The sequence below is a fragment of the Dermochelys coriacea genome, chromosome 7 (genome assembly GCF_009764565.3).
Source record: "Dermochelys coriacea isolate rDerCor1 chromosome 7, rDerCor1.pri.v4, whole genome shotgun sequence".
NCBI lineage: Eukaryota > Metazoa > Chordata > Testudines > Dermochelyidae > Dermochelys > Dermochelys coriacea.
The window spans coordinates 109,902,635-109,925,056 of NC_050074.1; the positions used below are offsets into that span (position 1 = coordinate 109,902,635).

The window sequence follows — 22,422 nt, forward strand, 5'->3', positions numbered from 1 at the left end:
AGAAAATCCAGCCTAAGGCAACACCCCTTTCCAAATTAAAATTTGGCCTTTTGAAGCGGTATGCTGGAATGGCATTGATCAACTCTTACATGGTTTGGGGATTTCCCATGTGGTTTGGGGATTTCCCTTACCAGCAATGGCCATGGTTCTAGAAAAGAGCACTCCCAGCTGAAAGGGTAACAAAAGACATTTTAAAGGACAGCCCAACAGTGATTTAACAAGCCGTTCAGCATGGCAGCCCTAGGGATAAGTGATAGTAAAGGGAGCAAGTTGGGGGTGGGGGAAGGGGTTTACAACACTTTCATAATGTAATCTAGGTCCTGAGTACTCTCAACTCTCATGGAAGACAATGGAAGTTAAGAGTGCTCAGGTCTTGCATGAGACACTCAAGAGTCCTGCAGCATCAGGCCTTTCTTCCCACAAGGTTCATAAAAGCCAAAAGGTGCATTCTTGGCTAAAATCTGGTGTTCAAAGTCTCCTGAATCCATGAAAATATAGCTACTACTCCCCCATTGAAAGAAGGTTAGCTAAAATCACACTGAAACTCAAACCAGCACAGGGAAAAAAACCCCAAATAAATCCACTCAACACAATCTGGACAAACAGTGGATGAAAATCTCCTGGTAATGGACTGGTGGGGTTAACCCTGCATTCTGCAGCCCTCTGAGTTGTAGTTTGTGGGCTACAGCCTGCTAACAAATCGACCACAGTGAGTTGTCGAATCCCCTTACCATTTTACAGACAGACTTTGCCTCCTCAGAAAATTTATGGGAGTACACCTCTTCTGTCTCCAGGACTCTCCTGTCCACCTCTTCTCTCTTTACCTTCTCTTTCCTTCCACGAAAGGGTGATTGTCCAGCAATCATTTCATAAATGAGGCAACCTAGCCCCCAGTAGTCAGGGCTGAGGGTGTATCTCTGATTGTTCAAGACTTCTGGAGCTGTGAGGGACAAAGACACATCTTGTGAAAACACTTAACATTTCTACAGAAAAATAATTCAACCCCCCTAACGCTCTTATTTCAATGACTGAATATACAGCTGCAGAGAACTGTGGGGAAAAATATAAGAGTCCCTCCTGGCTTCTATTAGCTGAGTTACAGAAAATACAGAATGCAGCTATTCATGCAGAAGCATATATAAAAATACAGCTGGGGTTTAAAAAAACAACAACAAAAATCAGTGGAAGCCAAATATTTTTGACTAGCCCAACCTTGAAAGTTCATAAAGACTTTACATTTAAAAAAGAAATGACAAACAAACATTATTTAAACAAAAACAAAATTTCCTAAAAGCAAATTCTTTCCTTTGGATCAGTTTGTGTATATATTTTCATTTAAAAAACAAGCATCTACTGTGTGCTGTATATATACTCACTCTGCATACAGTCACTTTCCAACATGTATGTTTACTCACTGAACACAAACACATGGTCCTGATCTACACACAAATTTGCACCAGGATAGCAAAAGATGTGCTTTATAACTTATTTAGTAACTTAGATGCAAGTCTACCTATGGAATACAAGTGGCTAAAGTCAGTTTGTTACCAACTTTAGCCAAAACATTTTAAACCACTTTTATTCCAAAATGAGTGTCCGCATACAGATTTACATTGAAATAACTCAGTTGGTTTTAGGAAACTGGGTTAGTTATATCAGTGTATGTTTGTGTATAGACTAACACACCAACTCTCTCCTTTTCACACGAAGTCTATCTCTGTCTGAAACACACAAAGACTTGCTCACTCTATCACAAACACACAGAGAAAACCTCTCTCTCACACACACACACTCGCTCTCTCATACATGTACACACACATACTTTTTCTCTTTCTAACAGATACACAGAGTCTCACAGTGTACGTCTGTACTCAAGTGGATGTGTGATTGTAGCAAGAGCAGGCATACACATGCTAATTTTAACCTAGCTGGCACAGGTAACAGTAGTAGTGAGAGGTGATGGCATAGACTTCAGCACAAGCTAGCAAGCCACGTACAAGCCTGCTGGGGATCCTGGATATGTACTCTGGTTGCTAGCCCAAGCTGACATGTCTTCATCATCATGGATATGCCTACTCATGCTACAATCACATCTTCACTTGCAGGGTAGATATACTCTCACACTTTAATACACACACATACAGTTCTCCCCCCTCTAGTACACAGTAGCGCGCACGTACACACAAACACACAGTAGTTAACACTTGTATAACTCCACTGACTGCAAGGTTCAATTTAGCCCACTCACACATTCTCTCTTTATTTTGAAGAGCTCTGCGTTTGCAACATGCTAACTGAATGCTGACTTGTTTTATATTCTAAAGTAGGAGAGAATTAATACCACACTCATTTGAAGACCATTGCAAAACTTGAAACCCATTTGGCAATCACCAGGAAATTGGAATCAAGCCAGAAGAAGAAACAGCCATCCTTTATTATAGCCCCTTAAAAATACTGGAAAACTCACAGACATCTCTACTGGTTTGATGCTCTGGTCTTGTAGAACAGTTTCCTATAGATTTAGTTAATCAGCACTCCAGATGGAGCTCCAAAGTCACAATAGCAGAGTAAACTATCAATAAAATGAGCTACTGAGGTACTTACCCATATACCCTACTGTTCCTACCCTTCCACGGATTGAGTCACCCTCTGGGATTTTAACAGCTAGACCCAAATCAGATATTCTAATATGGCCTAAGGGGGAAAAAAGCAAATATTGAAGTGCAGTCCTCAAATGGCTAAAAACACAAAAGTTATACTCAATGAAAACTTTTGAAATTCATCTAAATGCTGTGAGAAGAAAAATGCCACTAGCACTGAATTTGAAAAAATATAATCATGAAGGGAGAAATGATTTTGGGTGATACTTGGGGTTTTACCTAAGAGTAATACAATGAAATTAAAAAAAGGAAGGTTTAGGCTGAATGGCAGTGAAAAAAATCCAAACAGTGAGGTCTGTTACACTGTGGACTAGTCTTCAATCCTTGACATATTTAAAACTGGACTGGAAAAAAACAATGGTAGGTATATTGTCAGGAAATATCTTGCATTGACCTAAGTGGATGGACAGGTTGACCTAATTGGTCTTTTCAATCTCTAACTTATATCACTTTATGATAATTTACCTTGTAAAAGTAACTAAATTTGGTCCTGAATCTATAACTAAAGCTCAACTTTCAGGTATCATTTGCCACATAAGGGTCTATTCCTTGAGAAATACTATTTAAGAGTCCTAAAAACCTGGAGGTCATTACTACTTATATCCAGATTTTGGAAAGTCAAAGATTGGGGAGCATGTGAGTAATGGAACAGATTTTGAAATTATATTTGCCCGCCTCCCCCATCCCCCGACCATATTTTTAACTTAAATAAAATTATCTCAGAAAGGAAACCACTCAACAACTATGGAGTATATTTAACATAGAAATCAGCTCAAGTACACTGCATTTTACAGCAGTGTTTTCATCAAAATGTCCAGTAACTTTACAGATCCCTAGTCTATGGTGTATCGTTCCTTTAGAAAGGTGGGAGAGTCAAGACTGAGATAACTTGGGTAACTTAATCTATTCAGTCCATTAAGTTTCCTACCGCAATCCCATCTCTGTGGTATCAGAGGACCAAGTAGGTAGCAATTTGATAGTTCACTAAATTATAAATGGCCTAATGATTTAGTAATGGTCTGAAGGCTGCATAGGCTTGAAAGCCACAGTTCAAATGGAAGCACATCATACACATGATGGTAGTCACTCATGTCCTGCACCAGGAAACCTGGCGCTGGCATGGTCAGTGCTGAGCCAGAGTCATAGAAACACAGGATTTCCCATAGACTTGCTGCCTCAAAGAAAGATATACCTGCCCTTTGATCAATTCTGCACTGCTGTAAATGGGGGGAATTTCCTTCCTGACCATAGCAGTGATTAGTTTATGCATTGAAGCATGAGACTTGATCATGGCAGGTTGCAGCTAGCAATGGGCTCACTGGTTTGAATAAAATGACAGCTGACAAACAGGGGGTAAAGTACCTCTGAAAAGGGAGTTGAGGGCATAGATTTCACAACTTCCTTCCCATTGTGGAAGTAACGTAGGGAAGACACTGGAAAAGGCAGATCCATTGCTAGGAAAGCCATTGTCCAAAGGAACATACTCTGCCATGCAGCCTAGTTTCCTCAGCTGTGTAGCAGTTCTTGTGTAAAGTTTATCACTTTATGCATCCCAAGACACAAGCATTAGTATCTGATGAGCCTCTTATTCACTTCAGAGCATTATTTGCCTTATTACAATGTATCCTAAAACTAACTTAAGCTACTTTCCTGTGAAAAAAAATCTCTAAACCTCTGAGACTTACCATAATCATCTAGCAGGATATTTTCTGGCTTCAAATCTCTGAAAATGAAAGATAGCAGTTATTTGTATGAAAGTGGTTCACAAGCCCAGTGCAGGGTATGAATACATATCCTGCTGGCAATAAACCAGTTGGGAGTCAACTGAAACAGTAAAGAACTTGTAAAACCAATATGAGACTCCACTATTTATTGCACAGCAAGACTGAGTCCATATATGTCTTTTTCTGAACTGCAATTAATTTGTTTCCCCAAGGAAAGACTTCACTTCATAATTTGCTTTCTAATGGATTCATCCTGCCTTCTGATAGTTGGCCTGGCACATGTTACAGGCGGAGATGGTAGCTACCCCGCCTGTAGTTAAGGTTGCCTGACAGTTCCCATCATAAAATCCCATTTTCAGTTGCTTATAAATTTGGTCAATTATAACCATTCAGGCTGAAACTTTCCAAGCCTGGTATCTGCCTTAGTCTGGTTTTTTTCTGTTTTTGTTTTTGTTTTGGAAAGTTTCAGCAAAAATGGTTCAGAACAAAGATAGGGGAAAATATTTTGTTTTGCCCATGGTAAAAATCTTTTTACAACCATGTCATTGAGAAGCTCTAGTAACTCCATGGTTGGGAGTAAGGGCTTGAAAGTCGACAAAGAGGCTGCCCTGGTGTCAGGGATGTGGCTTTTACTATTCCTGTTGTAAAATGCCCAAAGATATAAGCCTCTGAAAAATCTTGGTTCACACAAATGCTGTAGAGACTTGATAGAATTTGTCATCTCATTCTTAGAGCAGTGGTTCTCAACCAGGAGTCTGGGACCTCCCGGGGGGGGGGGGGGGACCACAAACAGGTTTCAGGGAGTCTGCCAAGCACGGCTGGCATTCAACTTGCTAGGGCCAGGACAGAAAGCTGAAGTTCCGCCATGTGGAACTGCAGCCCAAAGCCCCACCACCCAGGACTGAAGCTGAAGCCAGAGCAAAACCCTCTGTGATGTGGGATTACAGGCAACTGCTACCCCCTAACGACGGCCCTGGCTTTTATATGCGGAAAAACAGTTGTTGTGCACAGCTGGTCCATGGAGTTTTTATAGCATGTTGGGGGGTCTCAGAAAGAAAAAGTTTGAGAACCCCTCTCTTAGAGGATTCCATCTGCACTGAGCATGCTCCATCCCCTCACAGCTCCTATATGCTGACCAGACTCATTCCAGGGCCGCTGGGGCTGAGCAGAATTTTTCCTGCAATGCTGCTTCCAGTGGCTGTGGGCTGCTGTCACGCTAGGCTCTAGAAATGAGAGCAGGGAGACTGTCTCCTATGTTTCCAATGCTCTCCCTCCCTGCTGACACCCAGGCATAAAGAAGGAAAAGCCAGAGTCAAATGCAGAGGGCACATAGGATGGACTTGAATGGAGAGGAAGGAAGTAAATTGGGACAAGGAGCCTGGGCGTATGTGCAGAGACTGGGTTTGGGAGCAATGCGGATGTGACTGGGAGGGGACTGGCTGGGCAAGAAGCCTGGGATGGGGAGCAGTAGAGGGCAGGAAGACTGAGATTGGATGAGGATCCTGAAGGTGAGGGAGACTGGGACTATCTGGGGAATACAGGTTTGGGAACAGGCACCATTTTGCTCGCAATAGATCAAGTTCTTCCCCCTATAACTATGTTAAAGTAATGGGGTTGAACAGGGTGTAAATTCAAGTAGAATTTGGATCACTGATTTTTAAAGGCCACCTGGATTTATGAATGTATTAGATTCCCTAGTAAGAAAGATTTCTTTTCAAAGTGTGTATGCACGCACACGTGTGTGTGTTTGTGTGTCTGTGGGGGCAGTGGGTGTTAGAAGGAGAGAAATCTGCATTGCAGGAGGCCACCCACCATACAGAGTCCATGCAAGAGTGCTGCCTGATATTTCAAACTGGACTATTGGAATAACTGGAGTTTTGCAATCATTGGATAGGGGTATTTTATAATCTGACGGTGCCGAGGGCACATTTTCAAAACCTATCTTGCTCTCGTTTATTATTTTAAGCAGAAACACATGGTGCCACAAACATTCTTTTTCTCCCTTTGCCAGTTAAAAACCCTCTTGACCTCACCAGATAAACTTTGCTGAGCGCCCAGTGGTACCAAGCCTACTTTTCAAACAAAAAGTACTCAAATATGTGAAGGGGAGAAGAATGCTGTGGAGAATGTATGACTTTATTTTACATACCAGTGTGTGCTTCTCTCTCAATGTTAACCAAAGTTCTCTCTCCGTGTTGGAGCCATGTAATAAAAGTCATTCCCCACATACTTTTTTCAACCTAATTTTAAACTCTTAGGAGCCATTTCCTTGAGGAACCTAGATTCCATCCTTTACTTTCACTTTCAATCCTGTCAGCAATCACTCACATTTCATGCTGCAGGAACAGCCAAGTGAAGTGGGGAAAAAAAAATTCCTGCATGTTCAGGTGAATTCAGAAATTAATTCTGATTTGAATAGGAGCAAAGATGGTCTTGTGATTTACACTCTGGGCTGGGTCTCAGGAGACAGTGATTCAAGTCCCAGCTCTGTCACTAGCTCCATGTATGACAAGGCATGTCATCTTTCGGTGCCCTATCTGTAAAATAGAGGAAAAATATTTCTGTTCTCCTGGCCTTTATTTGTCTTTTAGATTGTAAGCACCTACAGGGCAGAGACTGTCTCTTATGCATGGTCTACACATGAATATTTTAATGGTATAATATGTATTTTTAGAGTGGTGTCATTTTTTTACTGAAATAGTTATACTAAATAAAAGCCCTACTGTGAATGCAGTTATAGAATCATAGAAATGTAGAACTGGAAGGGACCTTGATAGGTCATCTAGTCCAGTCCCCTGCACTCATGGCAGGACTACGTATTATCTAGAGTAGACCAGCCCTGACAGGCGTTTGTCTGATCTGTTCTTAAAAACCTCCAATGATGGAAATTCCACAAGCTCCCTAGGTTATTTGTTCCAATGCTTAACTACCCTGACAGTTAGGAAGTTTTTCCTAATGTCTAACTTAAATCTCTCTTGCTGCAATTTAAGCCCATTGCTCATTGTCCTGTCCTCAGTGGTTAAGAACAACAACTTATTACCCTCCTCCTTACAACAACCTTTTATGTACTTGAAGACTGTTTTGTCCCCCCTCAGCCTTCTCTTCTCCAGACTAAACAAACCCAAGTTTTTCAATATTTCCTCATAGGTCATGGTTTCTAGACCTTCATGTTGCTCTCCTCTAGACTTTCTCCAGTTTGTCCACATCTTTCTCTAAGTGTGGTGCCCAGAACCAGACACAGTATTCCAGTTGAGGCCTTATTAGTGCTCAGTAAAGAGGAAGAATTACTTTGTGTCTTGCTTACAACACCTCTACTAATACATCCCAGAATGATGTTTGCTTTTTTTGCAACAGTATTACATTGTTGACTCATATTTAGTTTGTGATCAATTATAACCCCCAGATCCTTTTCTGCAGTACTCCTCCGCAGGCAGTCATTTCCCATTTTGTATTTGTGCAATTGATTATTCCTTCCTAAGTGTAGTGCTTTGCATTTCTCTTTATTGAATTTTATCCTATTTATTTCAGATAATTTCTCCATTTTGTCAAGATCATTTTGAATTCTAATGCTGTTCTCCAAAGCACTTGCAACTCCTCCAAGCCTGGTATCATCTGCAAACTTTATGAATGTACTCTCTTATGCCATTATCCAAATCATTTTTGGAGATATTGAATAGAAATGGACCCAGGACAGATCTCTGCAGACTCCACTCAATATGCCCTTCCAGCTTGACTGTGAACCATTGATAACTACTCTCTGAATATGGTTTTCCAACCAGTTGTGCACCCACCTTATAATAGGTTTGTCTAGACTGTTTCTGTTGTTTATGTATGAAAAAGTCATGTGAGACAGTATTAAAAGCCTTATTAAACTTGAGATATATCACATCGGCTGCTTCTCTCCCATCCACGAGGCTTGTTGCCCAGTCAAAGAAGGATATTAGGTTGGTTTGACATGATTAGCTCTTGACAAATCCATGTTGACTGTTATTTATCACCTTATCTTCTAGGTCCCTACAAATTAATTGCTTAATTATTTGCTCCATTATCTTTCTGGGTACAGAAGTTAAGCTGACTGGTCTATAATTCTGTGGGTTGTTCTTATTCCCCTTTTTATAGATAGGTGCTATATTTGCCCTTTTCCAGTCCACTGGGATATCTCCCCTCTGTGACACTGCTCTCCATTTTCTTCATAGAGATATTATGATGATGATATGATTATGGCATAATTATGATGTATTTTATGCAAGATAAGTCATGTGAGGTGTCATTGGAAAGGTTATGATTTACTGAATATGATTATCCTATTTGTATGCATGTATCATTTTTTGTATCTGAAGTTGGGGATATTGACTATGCATCAATATTACAAAATGTGTTTATACATGGAGAATGCCCACTAGGCAAAAGGCTCTCAGTATAGATGGCTGGCTGAGAAGGGCCCATTCAGGTTAATGAGCCATTAGGAGAAAACAATAGGCCTTAGAATAAGCTTACCTCCCACCCAGGAGCCTTCCTGAGGACCTTACAGACAGCCTCTGAGTTATGGCTGCTGCGACACTACAGGGACATGTGACCAGGTTACCTGGTGCTGGACTCCATCTTGGGATATCAGTGTTTTTCCACTGACTGGTGTGGGAACCAAGCTTTGAAACAAAGGGTTCCCGCCATATACAAAATCTATTTAAGGCAGGGGAGAGACATCATCATGGTTCTTCACTGACTCCCCACCCAAAGTGACTCCTGGAAACACTTTAGGAACAAAGGCTGAATTGTGGGACGTGCTGGACCCAGCTAAAGGGATTTTTAGCCTATGAATGGAATACCTGGGGATGTCAAGCTATAAGCCAGTGCACCTTGCCCCTTAAGAGTCTGCAACTTGCTTGTATCATCACTTATGGTGAGGATTTGCTATTCATATCCAATCTATATAGTATATTAAGTTTAGTTTCCGTGTTTTGTTTATTTGCTAGTTAATCTGCTTTGATCTCTTTGCTATCACTTATAATCACTCATAATCTATCTTTTTGTAGTTAATAAATTCATTTGATATTTTAATCCAAACCAGTCTGTGTTTGGCTAAGATGTCTGGAGAAAATCTAAGCTTGGTTACCACAAATGTGCATGGTCCTCTTCACATTGAGGGAGAGGCAGACCGGGTGTTAAACCCATGTACTGGCCAGATTTGACCAGGGCAGGGTGATACTGGTGGTCTGGGGTCCTAGACTGGGAGGCTGATGGTTAGAGAGCCTGCATATAAGTGCAGCTGGGTGTGTTCCTACCTGTGTGAATGCTGATGAATGTGCAAGCTTGGAGGGCTTTGCACTTGTCACAGCAGGACAGTATGAGAAGGAGCCCAAGCTGGTGGGTCAAGAGGGCTCAGTGGTACCCCAGTTCCAAGTGGCACCCCAGGGGAACCTGTCATGACCTCCACCATGAGTTCTCAAAGATAATTGCTAATGGCTCAGAGATCTCTTCAGCCAGTTCCTTAAGTATTCTAGAATGTATTTTGTCAGGCCCTACCAACTTGAATACATCTAACTTGTCTAAATCATTCTTAACTAGTTCTTTCCCTATTTTAGCCTCAGATCCTACCCCATTTACACTGATGTTCATTATGTTAGTCATCTGACCACTGCTAACCATTTTGGTGAAAACTGAAACAAAAATTACATTTAACACTTTGGCCATTACTGCATTTTCTGTTATTGTTTTCCCCTCCCCATTGACTAATGGGCCTATCCTGTCATTGGTCTTTCTCTTGCTTCTAATATATTTGTAAAATGTTTTCTTGTTACCCTTTATGTACCTAGCTAGCTTAATCTCATTTTGGACTTTCTGATTTTGTTCTTACATGCTTGTGTTGGTTTTTTTTTATATTCATCCTTCATAATTTTACTTATTTACCACTTTTTGTATGACTCTTTTTTGAGTTTCAGGTCGTTGAAGAAATCCTGGCTAAGCCAGGGTGGTCTCTCACCATACTTCTTATTTTTCCCATGCACTGGAATAGTTTGCTCTTGTATACTTAATAATGTGTCTTCAAAGAACTGCCAGCTCTTATGAACTCTCTTTTCCCTTAGACTTGCTTCCTACAGGCTCTTACCTACCAATTCTCTGAGTTTGCTATAGTCTGGCCCCTTGAAGTCCATTGTCTTTAATCTGCTGTTTTCCCTCCTACCGTTCCTTCGAATCATGAACTCTATCATTTCGTGATCACTTTCACCCAAGCTGCCTTTCACCTTCAAACTCTTAACCAGTTCCTCCCTATTTGTCAGAATCAAATCTAGAACAGCCTCTCCCCTAGTCACTTTCTCCACTTAGACAGGCATAGGTATCGTACTGATATAAGATTATTCCCCTTCCCATAGTGGAATAAGCTGTACAGGTATAAGCACTCTTATACTGATATAACTGCATCCATGGTAGGGAGGTTGTACTGGGGTAGTTAAAGCTGTACAAGGCCCAACTATATATTTCTACAATGCCTAAAACAATGGGGCCCAGATATACAGTAGATGGGAAACTCCAGGCACTACTGTAACATAAATAATAATCAATAATTCAGCTGGGTCCGCAGCATGCTTGCTTTCCAGGAACAGTTGAGCTCTACTATTACAAACATGGTTGAAAAGTGAAATTTAAGCTCAAATATTTGACTAGTAACAGGAAGTAAACTCTGAATTGTATATTTGATTGTAATATTCCAAACTGGACACATTTTCCTCTGATGGTATTGGTTTCAGAGCTATCTAAAAATGAATACATTTTGGAATTTTTGTCAACTACTTGCAAACATTTTGCAAATAGAGTAAGAAGTGAAATGTGATGAAAAAGTGTGTTGTTATGAATTATTCACTTGGCTCAAGCTGCAGCATTTTAGTTACTACATTTATTGCCCTATAGTGCCGTTCGTAAGACCCAAAGCACTTAATAGAATTACAAATAATGGGCCGTTGCTGAAGCTTCTAAAATAGTGCTGGAAAAGTGTCATGGGCAGGAATGTAATGTCACCCATCACCATCACCATCATTCCTCTCAGAGGTTTCCACTTCCAAAATACTCCCTTACACTCCCTGTGAGAGTTAGCAAGATCACAGCCAGAACTGGTATAAAATTGCAATAAATGATTCATTCCTTATGGCCTATTCCTCACAATAAAGATAGCACCAGACGCTGTATGGCCACATTCATGATTTAAATTGTGGTCTCGTGTCAAAACACATTATCTTCCTGGAAGTAATGCCCCTTGGATGGTACTTTATCAATACACAGGACCTCTGCAGAATAGAATGCCAGTAATAATGATTTCACAAGCCAGGCTCAGGAAAACAAACATTACATATTGTTTTAAACTATATTAGAGCGCCATTTGAAAAAAAAATTTTCCTGGCATCCATGGAAATTGACTCTGCATCCAGCCTGCTGATTCAGCAAGAAATCCCTGACCTCTCCTGCAAAAGCATTTGTACATGGTATCCTGGTGCAATGAGATGCTCAGCTAATATGGAGGTGGAGAGCTCAGACACATTATCTGTCATCCTGCTCTGCAACCGATGTGCCATAAAGGAGTGTTTAACCCCCATCAATAACTGCATGCTGAGTTTTTCAGGCTTGGGGTCTTTTTTTGCCTTCTAGCTGCACATTCGGCATCCATTCAGCTTGACACTGCACACCTGGATCAAGGTTATGACATGGTCTATAGTGTGCCTCACTTGCATGACTTCTCTGAAGCTCAAATCAGTGTCCTTTCATTCAGACACCTATTGCTTTATTCACTCTACCGGAAGGAAGAGGAATAAATCCCGCACCTACATGAGGACCACATGCTTTCTAATAAAAAGAAAAGGAGTACTTGTGGCACCTTAGAGACTAACAAATTTATTAGAGCATAAGCTTTCGTGAGCTACAGCTCACTTCATCGGATGCATTTAAGTGAGCTGTAGCTCACGAAAGCTTATGCTCTAATAAATTTGTTAGTCTCTAAGGTGCCACAAGTACTCCTTTTCTTTTTGCGAATACAGACTAACACGGCTGCTACTCTGAAACCTATGCTTTCTAATGTCCTTATTCTTCTCTTTTCCCTGCTTATAGGTCTCCCTGCTGACTGACCTGTCCATTTCCAACACCACTGTTGCTTCTTGAGGGAAAGAAAGAAAGAGAAAACAAGTGAATGAGAAACTCACAGAGAATGCCTACTCGTTCTGTAGGGGCCGAAGAGGGGAAGGTTGGGTGGGGAGGGGAATTTGGTCTGTAATTATCTCATGCTGCTGCACATTCTCAGCACACCTGTGGTGTTCCTGAAGACAGTGTGAAGGGAAGGAAATACGCACATTCTCGTCTCTCACCACGTTTAAACCTCTCTGGTCATTAAGAAAAAAAAACATATTTGGCTACCTTGACGGAAGGAAGAGGGATAATCCCCCTAGCCACAATTCCTTTTGACTCCTGAGTTACACCAACATTCATGATAGGAGAATTACTCCCAGTGTGTTAATTTAAAAAACAACAACAAAATTCAACCATGTAGTTAAACTATGTGTCCATAATCACTCTCATCATTTTGCTTGCATGTTACATCCCTTTCCATCATCCTTTGCCTTTGCATTTTTAATCTGTACCCTTCTGTCTTCTTTTCTGTTTGGGAAGTACATAGTACATTACAGTCACTAGCACAATCTAACTAGTAAAAATGGAAGTTTCATGTCCCAGGATGATCTCTGTATAATACTGACTAAGAAGTAGCTTAGGAGAAATAACTCTTAAAGAATCTGTCTAGGTTTTATACATGCAAGTTGAGACAGGATTTTGGAAGCTTTAGTGAGTTCTATATAGTATGTTCTATATCATCTATATAGAATGTATTCAGTAAAGCTACTGCTTCCTTCCATTATTATTGCGTCTTATTGAATTCCTCCAAAGCCCTGAGAAATCCAAGACACTGCGTAAACATGTAGGAGATATTGCACTGAAATAGGCCCTACAATTCAAGCTTCACCTGATGAATATCCCAAGACACTGAGGAAAGCTTACCTGTATACCGTGTTTTCTCTATGCAGGTCTTCCAAGCCACAAAGAATCTCTGCTGCATAAAACAAAGCTCTCTCCTCCTCAAAGCCTGGGTTGCCCATGTTGTAGATGTGGAACTTCAAGTCACCCCCATTCATTATGGTCAGAACTAAACACAATGCATCCTTTGTTTCATAGGCATAGGCTAAGTTAACCTAGAAAGACAGTTGTAAAATAGCACTGGCAGTTCCGTCATAAGTTCTGTTGAAGTCATTGCTAACTTTTGTACAATAAAAGTGCCAAAATTTGGCAACAGTGTGTTGTAAACAGAGCAAAATGCGGAGAAGATAGGAGCCTTTTTTGTGCCATCAAGCTTGTTTTACAAAACCACATTAAAATCCCCAGCAATTAGAATATGATGGACTGATATTTTGAATCCTCTGTGGCCTCAAGCTGGTGCTTTAAAAATAGCTGCGTAGGCCGTACTTTGCAATTGCTGGAGCTCAGGCTCTGAGGCCCACTCCCCTCCTTATGCTTCAGAGCCTTAGTCACAACTGCAAAACACTGTCTCTACTGCTATTTTTAGAGTGCTAGCAAGAGCCCTGCTGGCCTGAGTCTGTCAACCCATGCTGGGAGGCTTGCTCCCGCTTGCTCCAAAATCTAAGTAGACATACCTTCAGTCACAGGACAGTCGGGTTGCTGACTGTCTAATTGCCAAATACCCTTGCCCCGCCCCCTCCCCGAGGTCGCACCCTTGCCCCGCCCCTTCTCCGAGGCCCTGCCCCTGCTCACTCCATCCCCCTACCCTCTGTCGCTGACTCTCCCCCAGCCTCACTCACTTTCACCGGGCTGGGGCAGGGGGTTGACGTGCAGGAGGGGGTGTGGGCTCTGGGTTGGAGCCGAGAGGTTTGGAGTGTGGGAGGGAGCTCCGGGCGAAGCCTGGGGCAGGGAGTTGGGGTGCAGGAGGAGGTTCGAGGTGTAGGATTTGGGAGGGAGTTTGGATGCGAGAGGGGGCTCAGGGCTGGAGCACGGGGTTGGGGTGAGGGGTGTGGGCTCCAGCTGGGCGGTGCTTACCTCAGGTGGCTCCTGGAGGCAGCAGCATGTCCGTGCGGCTCCTAGGCTCAAGGGCGGGCAGGCAACTCTGTGTGCTGCCCTTGCCTTCGGGCACCGCCCCTGCAGCTCCCATTGGTCACGGGTTCCCAGCCAATGGGAGCTGCAGAGCTGGCTCCTGGGCCAGGGCAGCGCACAGAGACCTCCTGGCTGCCCCTGAGCCTAGGAGCCAGACATGCTAGCCATTTCCGGGAGCTGCGCAGAGCCAGGGCAGGTAGGGAGCCTGCCTAAGCCCCATTGCACTGCTGACCGGACTTTTGGCCAATTAAAATCTCCCAGATTGCTTTCAATAGCAAGCAGGAGATTGAGGCCACTTCTGGGAGATTCCTGGCCAATCTGGGAGGGTTGGCAACCCTACAGGACAGACCAGGCCCATCATATTGACTACATGGTTCCTGCTAGCCAAGCACCATCATCTTGGTCTTACTGGGTTGAGCTTCAGCCAGTTCACTCTCATCCAAATCACTCTCTCACCCTGGTACAGGGAAATAAGGCAATCACTGGAGATAAAAATAGCTCAGCCTGACATAACCCCAATATAACTGGAGGCTGCAAAGAGTAAACATTTTAAATTCCCTACATAGAAGTAGCCACCACATTTGGTGCACGTCTCACATACTGCAAGCCAAAACTACAATCAGTTGAATGGAAAAGAGAAGGGCTCCGGTAAACTGAGTAAGCATTATACAGTCGGCCAGCTTCCGCTGCCACTACGTGTACCATGAAGCCAACTGGAGGCACTGAAGTCAACAAGAATTATGCACAGGGACTGACAATGTAACTGGGCCCAGAGAGAGGAGTTCAATACTTACTACAAATTGACTATTGACTTTTTCTAAAATCTGCTTTTCATTTAGTGCCATGGATTCGCCTTTCCTCTTTTTTATTCTCTTCTTCTCTAATCTTTTGCAGGCATACATTTTCCCTGTTGCTCGGACTTGGCAAGCACAGACCTAAAAATTAAAGAGAAGGGAAAAACAATTACTTGGGTAGCTTAAAGAAAATACTCTTTATCTCTAAAGTTTAGTACCTCACCGTCTGATTTGTCTGCAGGCTTTTTTAAGGGCTTGCTAATGGTGTGAGAGGCAGTGCAGCCCACTGTGTAGGGCACAGAACAGAGCATCCAGAGACAAGGGTTCTCGCCCTGGTTCTGGAACTGACCTGCTTTAGAAACTTAGTGTAGTCACTTCAGATTTCTATACCTGTTTCCACTCCCACCCTTTGTCTGCTTCGTCTACTTAGGGTACGTCTGTCTACACAGCAGAAAAATAAACATGGCAGGAAGCCTCAGAGCCTGGGTAAACTGACTCGGGCTCACACTGCGAGGCTAATAAGAGCAGTGTAAACGTTCAGGCTTGGAGCCCAGGCTCTGAGACCCTTGCTGGGTTTCAGAGCCCAGGCTCCAGCCAGAGCTGAACATCTGCACGGCTATTTTTAGCTCCACCGTGCGAACCTGAATCAGTCGACCTGGGCTCTGAGACTCATTGATGCAGGGGTTTTTTGCTGTGTAGATGAACCCTTAGATTATACACTCTTCAGGGCAGGGCCCTGTTTCATAAAGTGCATTTAGATGATGCCCTGATCTAAGCAGAGGCCTCTAGTTGCTATTGTGATACAGATAATAACGGTGAAAGCATGATTCAAAAGTAACTAACAGACAAAACAAGAGAGTCATTTCTGTAGGTGACCCTGGAGGGTTATAATCTTATGAAATGTTAACAGAAAACTGTCAGCAATTAAGTGGTTAAAACCATCCTCTTTCTTATGAAAAAGATTTCTTTTAACCTGCAGTGCCTGTGAGGTGAGAAACATTCTTAACAGAAGCTTTCAGAATTACTCACCTCCCCAAAACCACCTTTTCCTAGTACCCTGTACTGCCTAAATGTGTTTTTCGTTACTGGTTGCCTGAAAGAAAAGGAAATATAAAAAGAAACTCTACATTTAATGCACTGTCTAAGATTTATTTATTTCAGATCATACTTTCGAAAGAACAAAATAGCTAAATATTGTATAATAACATTATTTCAAGGCAATCACATTATCTAATAGACTACATAATTATGTAATTACATTACTGCAATACTGTGTATGGCTTGAATTTTTCAATTCCAACATATTAAGCTGTAATAAAATACAACACATTAGTGAGTCACTGGTGTGCAGCATAATTTCTGACAAAGTCTTAGGACTACACGGGGACCTGACTTTCCATCATTTGGGGTTTTGTTTAAAAAAAAATATGAGGAGTCAGAAGAGTTTGAAAAGTCACGATCATGCTATGAATCATCCGATAATTCACGGGTATCTATTAAGGGTCAAATCTTGCCCCTTCCTCCATGGGCACAGAGTGCCTTACCTTGGGTGGAAATCCTTCAGGCTCACTGGACTTATAGGAAGCCTGTGTCCCATCATGTCATGAAGTCAAGCTTCTCAGGGACTCCTTCTGTGTCCCCTTGCAGTGGGGTTTGGTGCGGGAAGGCAGGAATGGAATGGGCAAGGAAGAGGGAATTGAGCAGCCCGTATTTGTAATGTACTTTCCCACTGGCCCAACTCAGTCTCATGTAGTTGTCATGAAAGCCTGTTGTTATTATTTATTATTTGTATCACCACAGCACCTAGGTCATAGACCAGGACCCCACTGTGCTAGGCGCTGTGCAAACACAGACCAAAAACATTAGTCCCTGCCCCAAGGAGCTTACAATCTGCAGACTGGTTTTCCATTCAGGCCTGTTTCTATAGTTATTTTAGAATAACTTCTATAGAACTTCATCGCTATTAAATGTATATACAATTTTCCCATAAAAGGTAGGCCTCCAATCCTAATTCTAACATTTACCTTCCTTACATTTTTATAATTTGCTGGAGAATATTTAATTCCAAATACCTTACTTTTTAAACCACCACTCTGTCACTAAGGATTGAAATAAAACTATATTAAAAGCTACTGCTAATGAATATTCATATGAACCCTATAGTAGCTTTGTTTTGCTGCTCTAGGGCAGCAAACTGAGCATAAGTTAAATAGCATAGCTGTGAGACCAACACAAAAGGATGTGGCTGATGATAACAAAGAAAGTAAACATTAGGCTGAGCCATGTTCATTTGTGCTCTATTTAAAAAAAAACAGCAAGCGTGAGGGAGGGAGAAGGAAACCTTATATAAATGAAATGGGAATGGACCAAACTGGAAGGGGAAAATGTGATTTTCAAGCTTCTACGAAAATATTGCAAACACTAGTAGGGTTAAAAGCACCAATTAACCGGAATAACTATGTATTTGCCAGCGTCCCTGGAATAAACTGAGCATTTAGCTGTTCTGTTGAAGCCAACAGGCTCTCAGAATGAGCTGTTAATCATTCCATGCTAGTGAAGTTGTCTTTGTTTAATGCTGGAAAGTGCTCTTCAGTTTCCTAAACTGAGTGGGCTCATCTGATGTCTTGTCAAGTTTTTTTGTTTTTTTGGTGGGGGCGGGGGGGGGGGAATAAAAATCTTCAATGCATTGGACAAAATTCCAAATCCTAGATGTGACAGTAGACTGAAAAAGGTCAGACTTGATAGGAAACATCTGATCTTTTTCAATTTAAGTGGAAGAAAGAAAATAGAGCATAACAGTGAACACTGGATGCTCTGGTTTTCATGTGGAATATGGCATGTACTGACCTGAAATGACTGACCGTCAGCCAAATGGTATTTAATTTTAAGAGTTAGATTTTTAGCTGCTGCCATTGGCACAGCTCCGTTGATTTCATCTGAATTTTGCTGATTTACACAAGCTGAGAATCTGGCCCTAAAATCTTCTCTTGTAATTCACAAAAAAAAAAAAAAAGGAGTACTTGTTGCACCTTAGAGACAAACACATTTATTTGAGCATAAGCTTTCGTGAGCTGCAGCTCACTTCCTCGGATGCATACAGTGGTTGCACACATCCGATGAAGTGAGCTATAGCTCACAAAAGTTTATGCTCAAATAAATTTGTTAGTCTCTAAGATGCCACAAGTACTCCTTTTCTTTTTGCGGATACAGACTAATATGGCTGCTACTCTGAAATCTTGTAATTCAGTCTGTGGAAAGTGTGGAATGCCTTTAACTCAGAGTTACAGACACCATTAAGCAGCAGCACCAATCCGCTGTGGCACCAGCCAACAAAGAATACACGTTTCTTTGTCTTGGCAGGTCAAAGCCCCTAAAGATTCTTGAAAATGAAGTGTGCCTGGAAATGTGTACCTAATAATTTTGGCCTAGGACACACATGCTGTATTTTCCTTTGTGTTATAAAAACAGAAATAGTGGATCCTCCAAAAAGTTATTGTAGATCTGTCTTGGTCATCAGCATTCAAAGGTTAGCTACGCAAAAGGACGGCTCAAATTGCAGAGTGTTTTTTTTAAATGGTACCCAGTGTACTGGAAGTTAAACACTACACACACTAGCCATAGCTAGGGCGTTTTTCTGTTTTATTATTAACTTTTCTAGCAAGCAGAATCTGGTTTAGCATTGCTTATCATGCTGTTTGCAAATGTGAAAAGTGGAGATTCAATGCACATCTAAAACTTCACATCATAGACACATGCTGCAGGTAGGATGTAACTGCTAAAGTGGGTCATTTAAACATATTTGCAACAAGATGCAAACATCTATTTGCCTGCAATGAAAAACTTTTTGTGACAGGGAGCACAGTAACTATTAGGGAAGAGAATTTTTGAAGCCACATAAGTAAATTTGGATACCCAGTTCCCATTAATTTTAATGGGAATTGCGTGTCAAAATTCCTCAAGCAGCTTTGAAAATCTCATCCTATAGGTCTATGGTGCACAATTCTGCAATGTAGCTTCCTAAGGTGTTATCTGTGGCCTACGACTTCAATATAGTCTGGTCTACACCTAAATATTAAATCAACCTAGCTACATCACTCAGGGCTGTGAAAAATGTCACGCCCTGTGCAACATACTTGGGTCAACCTACTGTAGATGCATCAAGATCAGCAGAAGAATTGTTCCACAGACCTAGCTACTGCCTCTCGGAGAGATGGATTACCTTTATCAATGAAGAAACCCCTTCCGTCAACATAGGAAGCGTCTATGCTACAGTGCCACAGTGGCATGGCTACAGTGCTGCAGCTGTGCCGCAGTATCACTGTAGTGTAGACATATCCTCACTATCTTGAGGAAAGTGGTATTCTAGAGAGTGGAGGGAAGGGGAGGAGATTATTCCTCAGTCTGTGCAGGTAGAAGGAGGACCACTGCTATCTTGCCTATAGTTGGAGTAGACTGGTTCACGGTTGGGGGGGCTCAGCTAGTGGGTGAAATGGGATCTAGCCCTGAGGTAAGTTTGATTCTTATCTGGTTTCATTCTGCAGGACAAAGCCTCATTCGGCTTTTTGACCCTTCTAACAATGGGCACTTATGATCAAATACTTGGGGAAGCCTTTCTGAGAAGAATGGAAATTCTGAAGCATAGCTTAAGGGTGCAGAGAGCATGGCACAAGGGGTCTGTGTGGAGGGAAAGAGGGAGAATGAAGGAGAGCAAAATCTGAGAGCTGTTATATGGAGTCTAGGAGGTAAGAGGGAAAGCCGATGGGAGGGAAGGTTCTAGTAAATGTCTGGATGGTCAGGTAAATTCTCACTACAATAATTTATGTCACTTCCCCCATCCCTCTTCTCATTCTTTGTAATTTTACATTCTAAAATAGTTTGTAACTCAAAGATAGGGCCAAATTCTGCCTTTGATTTAAAAACCAGTGGGAGCAATGCATGCTTTTTTGACACACAGATTGCATGTTTTGCATAGAAACTGAAAATATATATATTTTTTAAAAGAGCAGTGCTTACCTTTCCAACCACTTCCACTGCAGAAACCTATCAAAGTACATGCTGCCTAGGTATTCTTGAAATGGCTCTCCACTTAGGTAGTCAAGGACAGATCTGTCTCAGATGAAAAAGATATATAAGCATTTTATAATCCTGAACTTGAAAAAAAAAAAAAGGAATTTCAGTCTTGCTTTAAAGCAATGTTGCTTTGTTTATTTCCACCTTGTTTTAGTCACGTTTTTAATCATTAGGCGCTACATTGGAACAATGTGTCATATACACTGTACCTCACCATGTGTGGTACTAGTGTGCCAACATGTGTGTTGACAATGGCACTGGTTCTGAAACTCTTCAGCTGGCTGGCACCAAGAGCCGGTAATAATGGTAGCTAACAGTGAGGTCACATGTAGGGGGCATGTAGGTCTTGATCCAAAGTCTATTGAAGGCAATGGAAAGGCTCCCATTGACTTTTTGGACTTTGGATTAGGCCCTTAGCCACTAGGGCAGTTAATAACTTGAGGAGGGGGCCAAACCAAACCCCACCGGAGTCAGTCTTCCTGAACTTTGGGGAATGTTTAGATCTGTACTCAAACTTTCTGGCATGACATCTCAGTTATTGAGTGACCATCAGGGATGCTGTTAGCTAAAGCAAAGGAGTCAATCATAACTCATGCTTTTGGGAAGAAGTAATTTTAGTCCAAAGAAAGCAAAACGTTACTGAATTAAGCCAAAGGACCCTGCCCAAGAGCTATGTTGCTAGCAGAATGAAACAAATGAAGAAAGTGGGATGGGTCTGTGGATCTGGACCTGTGTCAGGAAGGGGCCTTGGGTGGTCATGTTGTGGATGCAAAGCTTTGGTAGAAAGCCAGTGAAAATATGCCAGAGAATTAGTGTGTGATAGGTAGCAAGTGGCCAGAGACAGACAGAAGTCCTGTGAGACTGGCTGAGGGGCAGGGCTGAGAGAAATAAGATGAGACAGGCCTCAGGCATTGATGTGCAGGGTCTGCTGCTGTATAACTGGTTGCTGTCCTGTCCTTTCAGGTTACTGCTGATTGGTGTGCTCGTGCCTCTGCTGGCATGTCATCAGGGGGCAGAGCTTAGCCCAGAGTGGAAGAGACACAGCATAGGGAATGAGACTTGCTCTCCCCCCAGCCTCACCGCACAGTGGCCCAGAGTTACTTGAGGGGAAAAGGAGGCATCTAATCATATAGAATCTAAAGATTAGTCAATCAGGGCTCCTCTGATAGCTCTTGGTCTCCTGATTGGCTAGCCTGCTGGAACTAGTCTTACCTTGTGACCAACCAGTGCAATGGAAGGCATTGCATGCTTTCTAGCCAAATACACTTTAATTTAGAAAAGGATTTCAGAGACAGAAAATGACATCCAGACAAGTACTGGTATAAACCTGTCGGCAATGACGACATCACACAAGCACCTCTCTAAGTAGAAAGCAGCTCTGAGAGAAAGGAAACATTTCTATGGTATTTCCCGTTGAGGAACAATTGTGCTTTGGGACTAGGTCTTCTCATTATCTAACTGATATGGTTCTCAAGCTGAGTGAATTATTCATTGTTAATAATATATCTCCTGAATTTAGCTTTTCTCCATTCATTAATTGCCCATGAGCCATTTTTAATTTTCTGGAATTTGTTGTTTGTTTGAAATTATTTCCTAGCAATTCTTGTTTTGTAGATTGTGAATGAGGAGCTAATTGTTAGTATTTTACATTCAAGATTCCAATTCAAGTTGTCTTGGTTAGTTTAGATAGGACACACAGGTCATGTGGTATATGTCTCAATGACAGCAAATATTTTTTCTCAGAAGTGTAGTTTACAGAAGCAAATCTCATTAGCGGGTTACAAACAAAAAGAAAAAAAATCCAAAATCATACCTACACCCAACAAGATACAAGATAACAGTGGTACATGCCACAGCAGCTATTAAAAAACAAAACAAGGGAAACACATGCAAACATATATATTTCTCCAGGGGATCAGTCTTATCCATGGAGATGTATTTGAAATAAATCCTTGCTCCAACACATAAAGGCAGGCAAACATCACATTTCATAAAATCATAGAATATCAGGGTTGGAAGGGACCTCAGGATGTCATC

General features: G+C 41.8%; 1 protein-coding gene across 5 annotated transcripts in view; it reads right to left on the reverse strand.

Annotated features, from left to right (window-relative positions):
• The window catches only part of GRK5 (G protein-coupled receptor kinase 5), a 232,695-nt gene that overhangs the window by 21,984 nt on the left and 188,289 nt on the right, over positions 1-22,422 (reverse strand). For 3 of the 5 annotated variants that reach the window (XR_005294025.2, XM_038410340.2, XM_038410341.2), the window contains exons 6-12: positions 20,329-20,421; positions 16,345-16,408; positions 15,316-15,456; positions 13,418-13,608; positions 4,346-4,383; positions 2,605-2,694; positions 732-940 (exon numbers count right to left, since the gene is read on the reverse strand). Coding sequence is in view for 4 of the 5 variants with exons in the window: in XM_038410340.2 (XP_038266268.1) it covers positions 732-940; positions 2,605-2,694; positions 4,346-4,383; positions 13,418-13,608; positions 15,316-15,456; positions 16,345-16,408; positions 20,329-20,421 (826 nt within the window). In the remaining variant the exon portion in view is untranslated. Of the gene's footprint in view, positions 1-731; positions 941-2,604; positions 2,695-4,345; positions 4,384-13,417; positions 13,609-15,315; positions 15,457-16,344; positions 16,409-20,328; positions 20,426-22,422 lie in introns of all 5 variants that reach the window. The other 2 variants (XM_043518902.1, XM_043518903.1) reach the window with 2 other exon arrangements.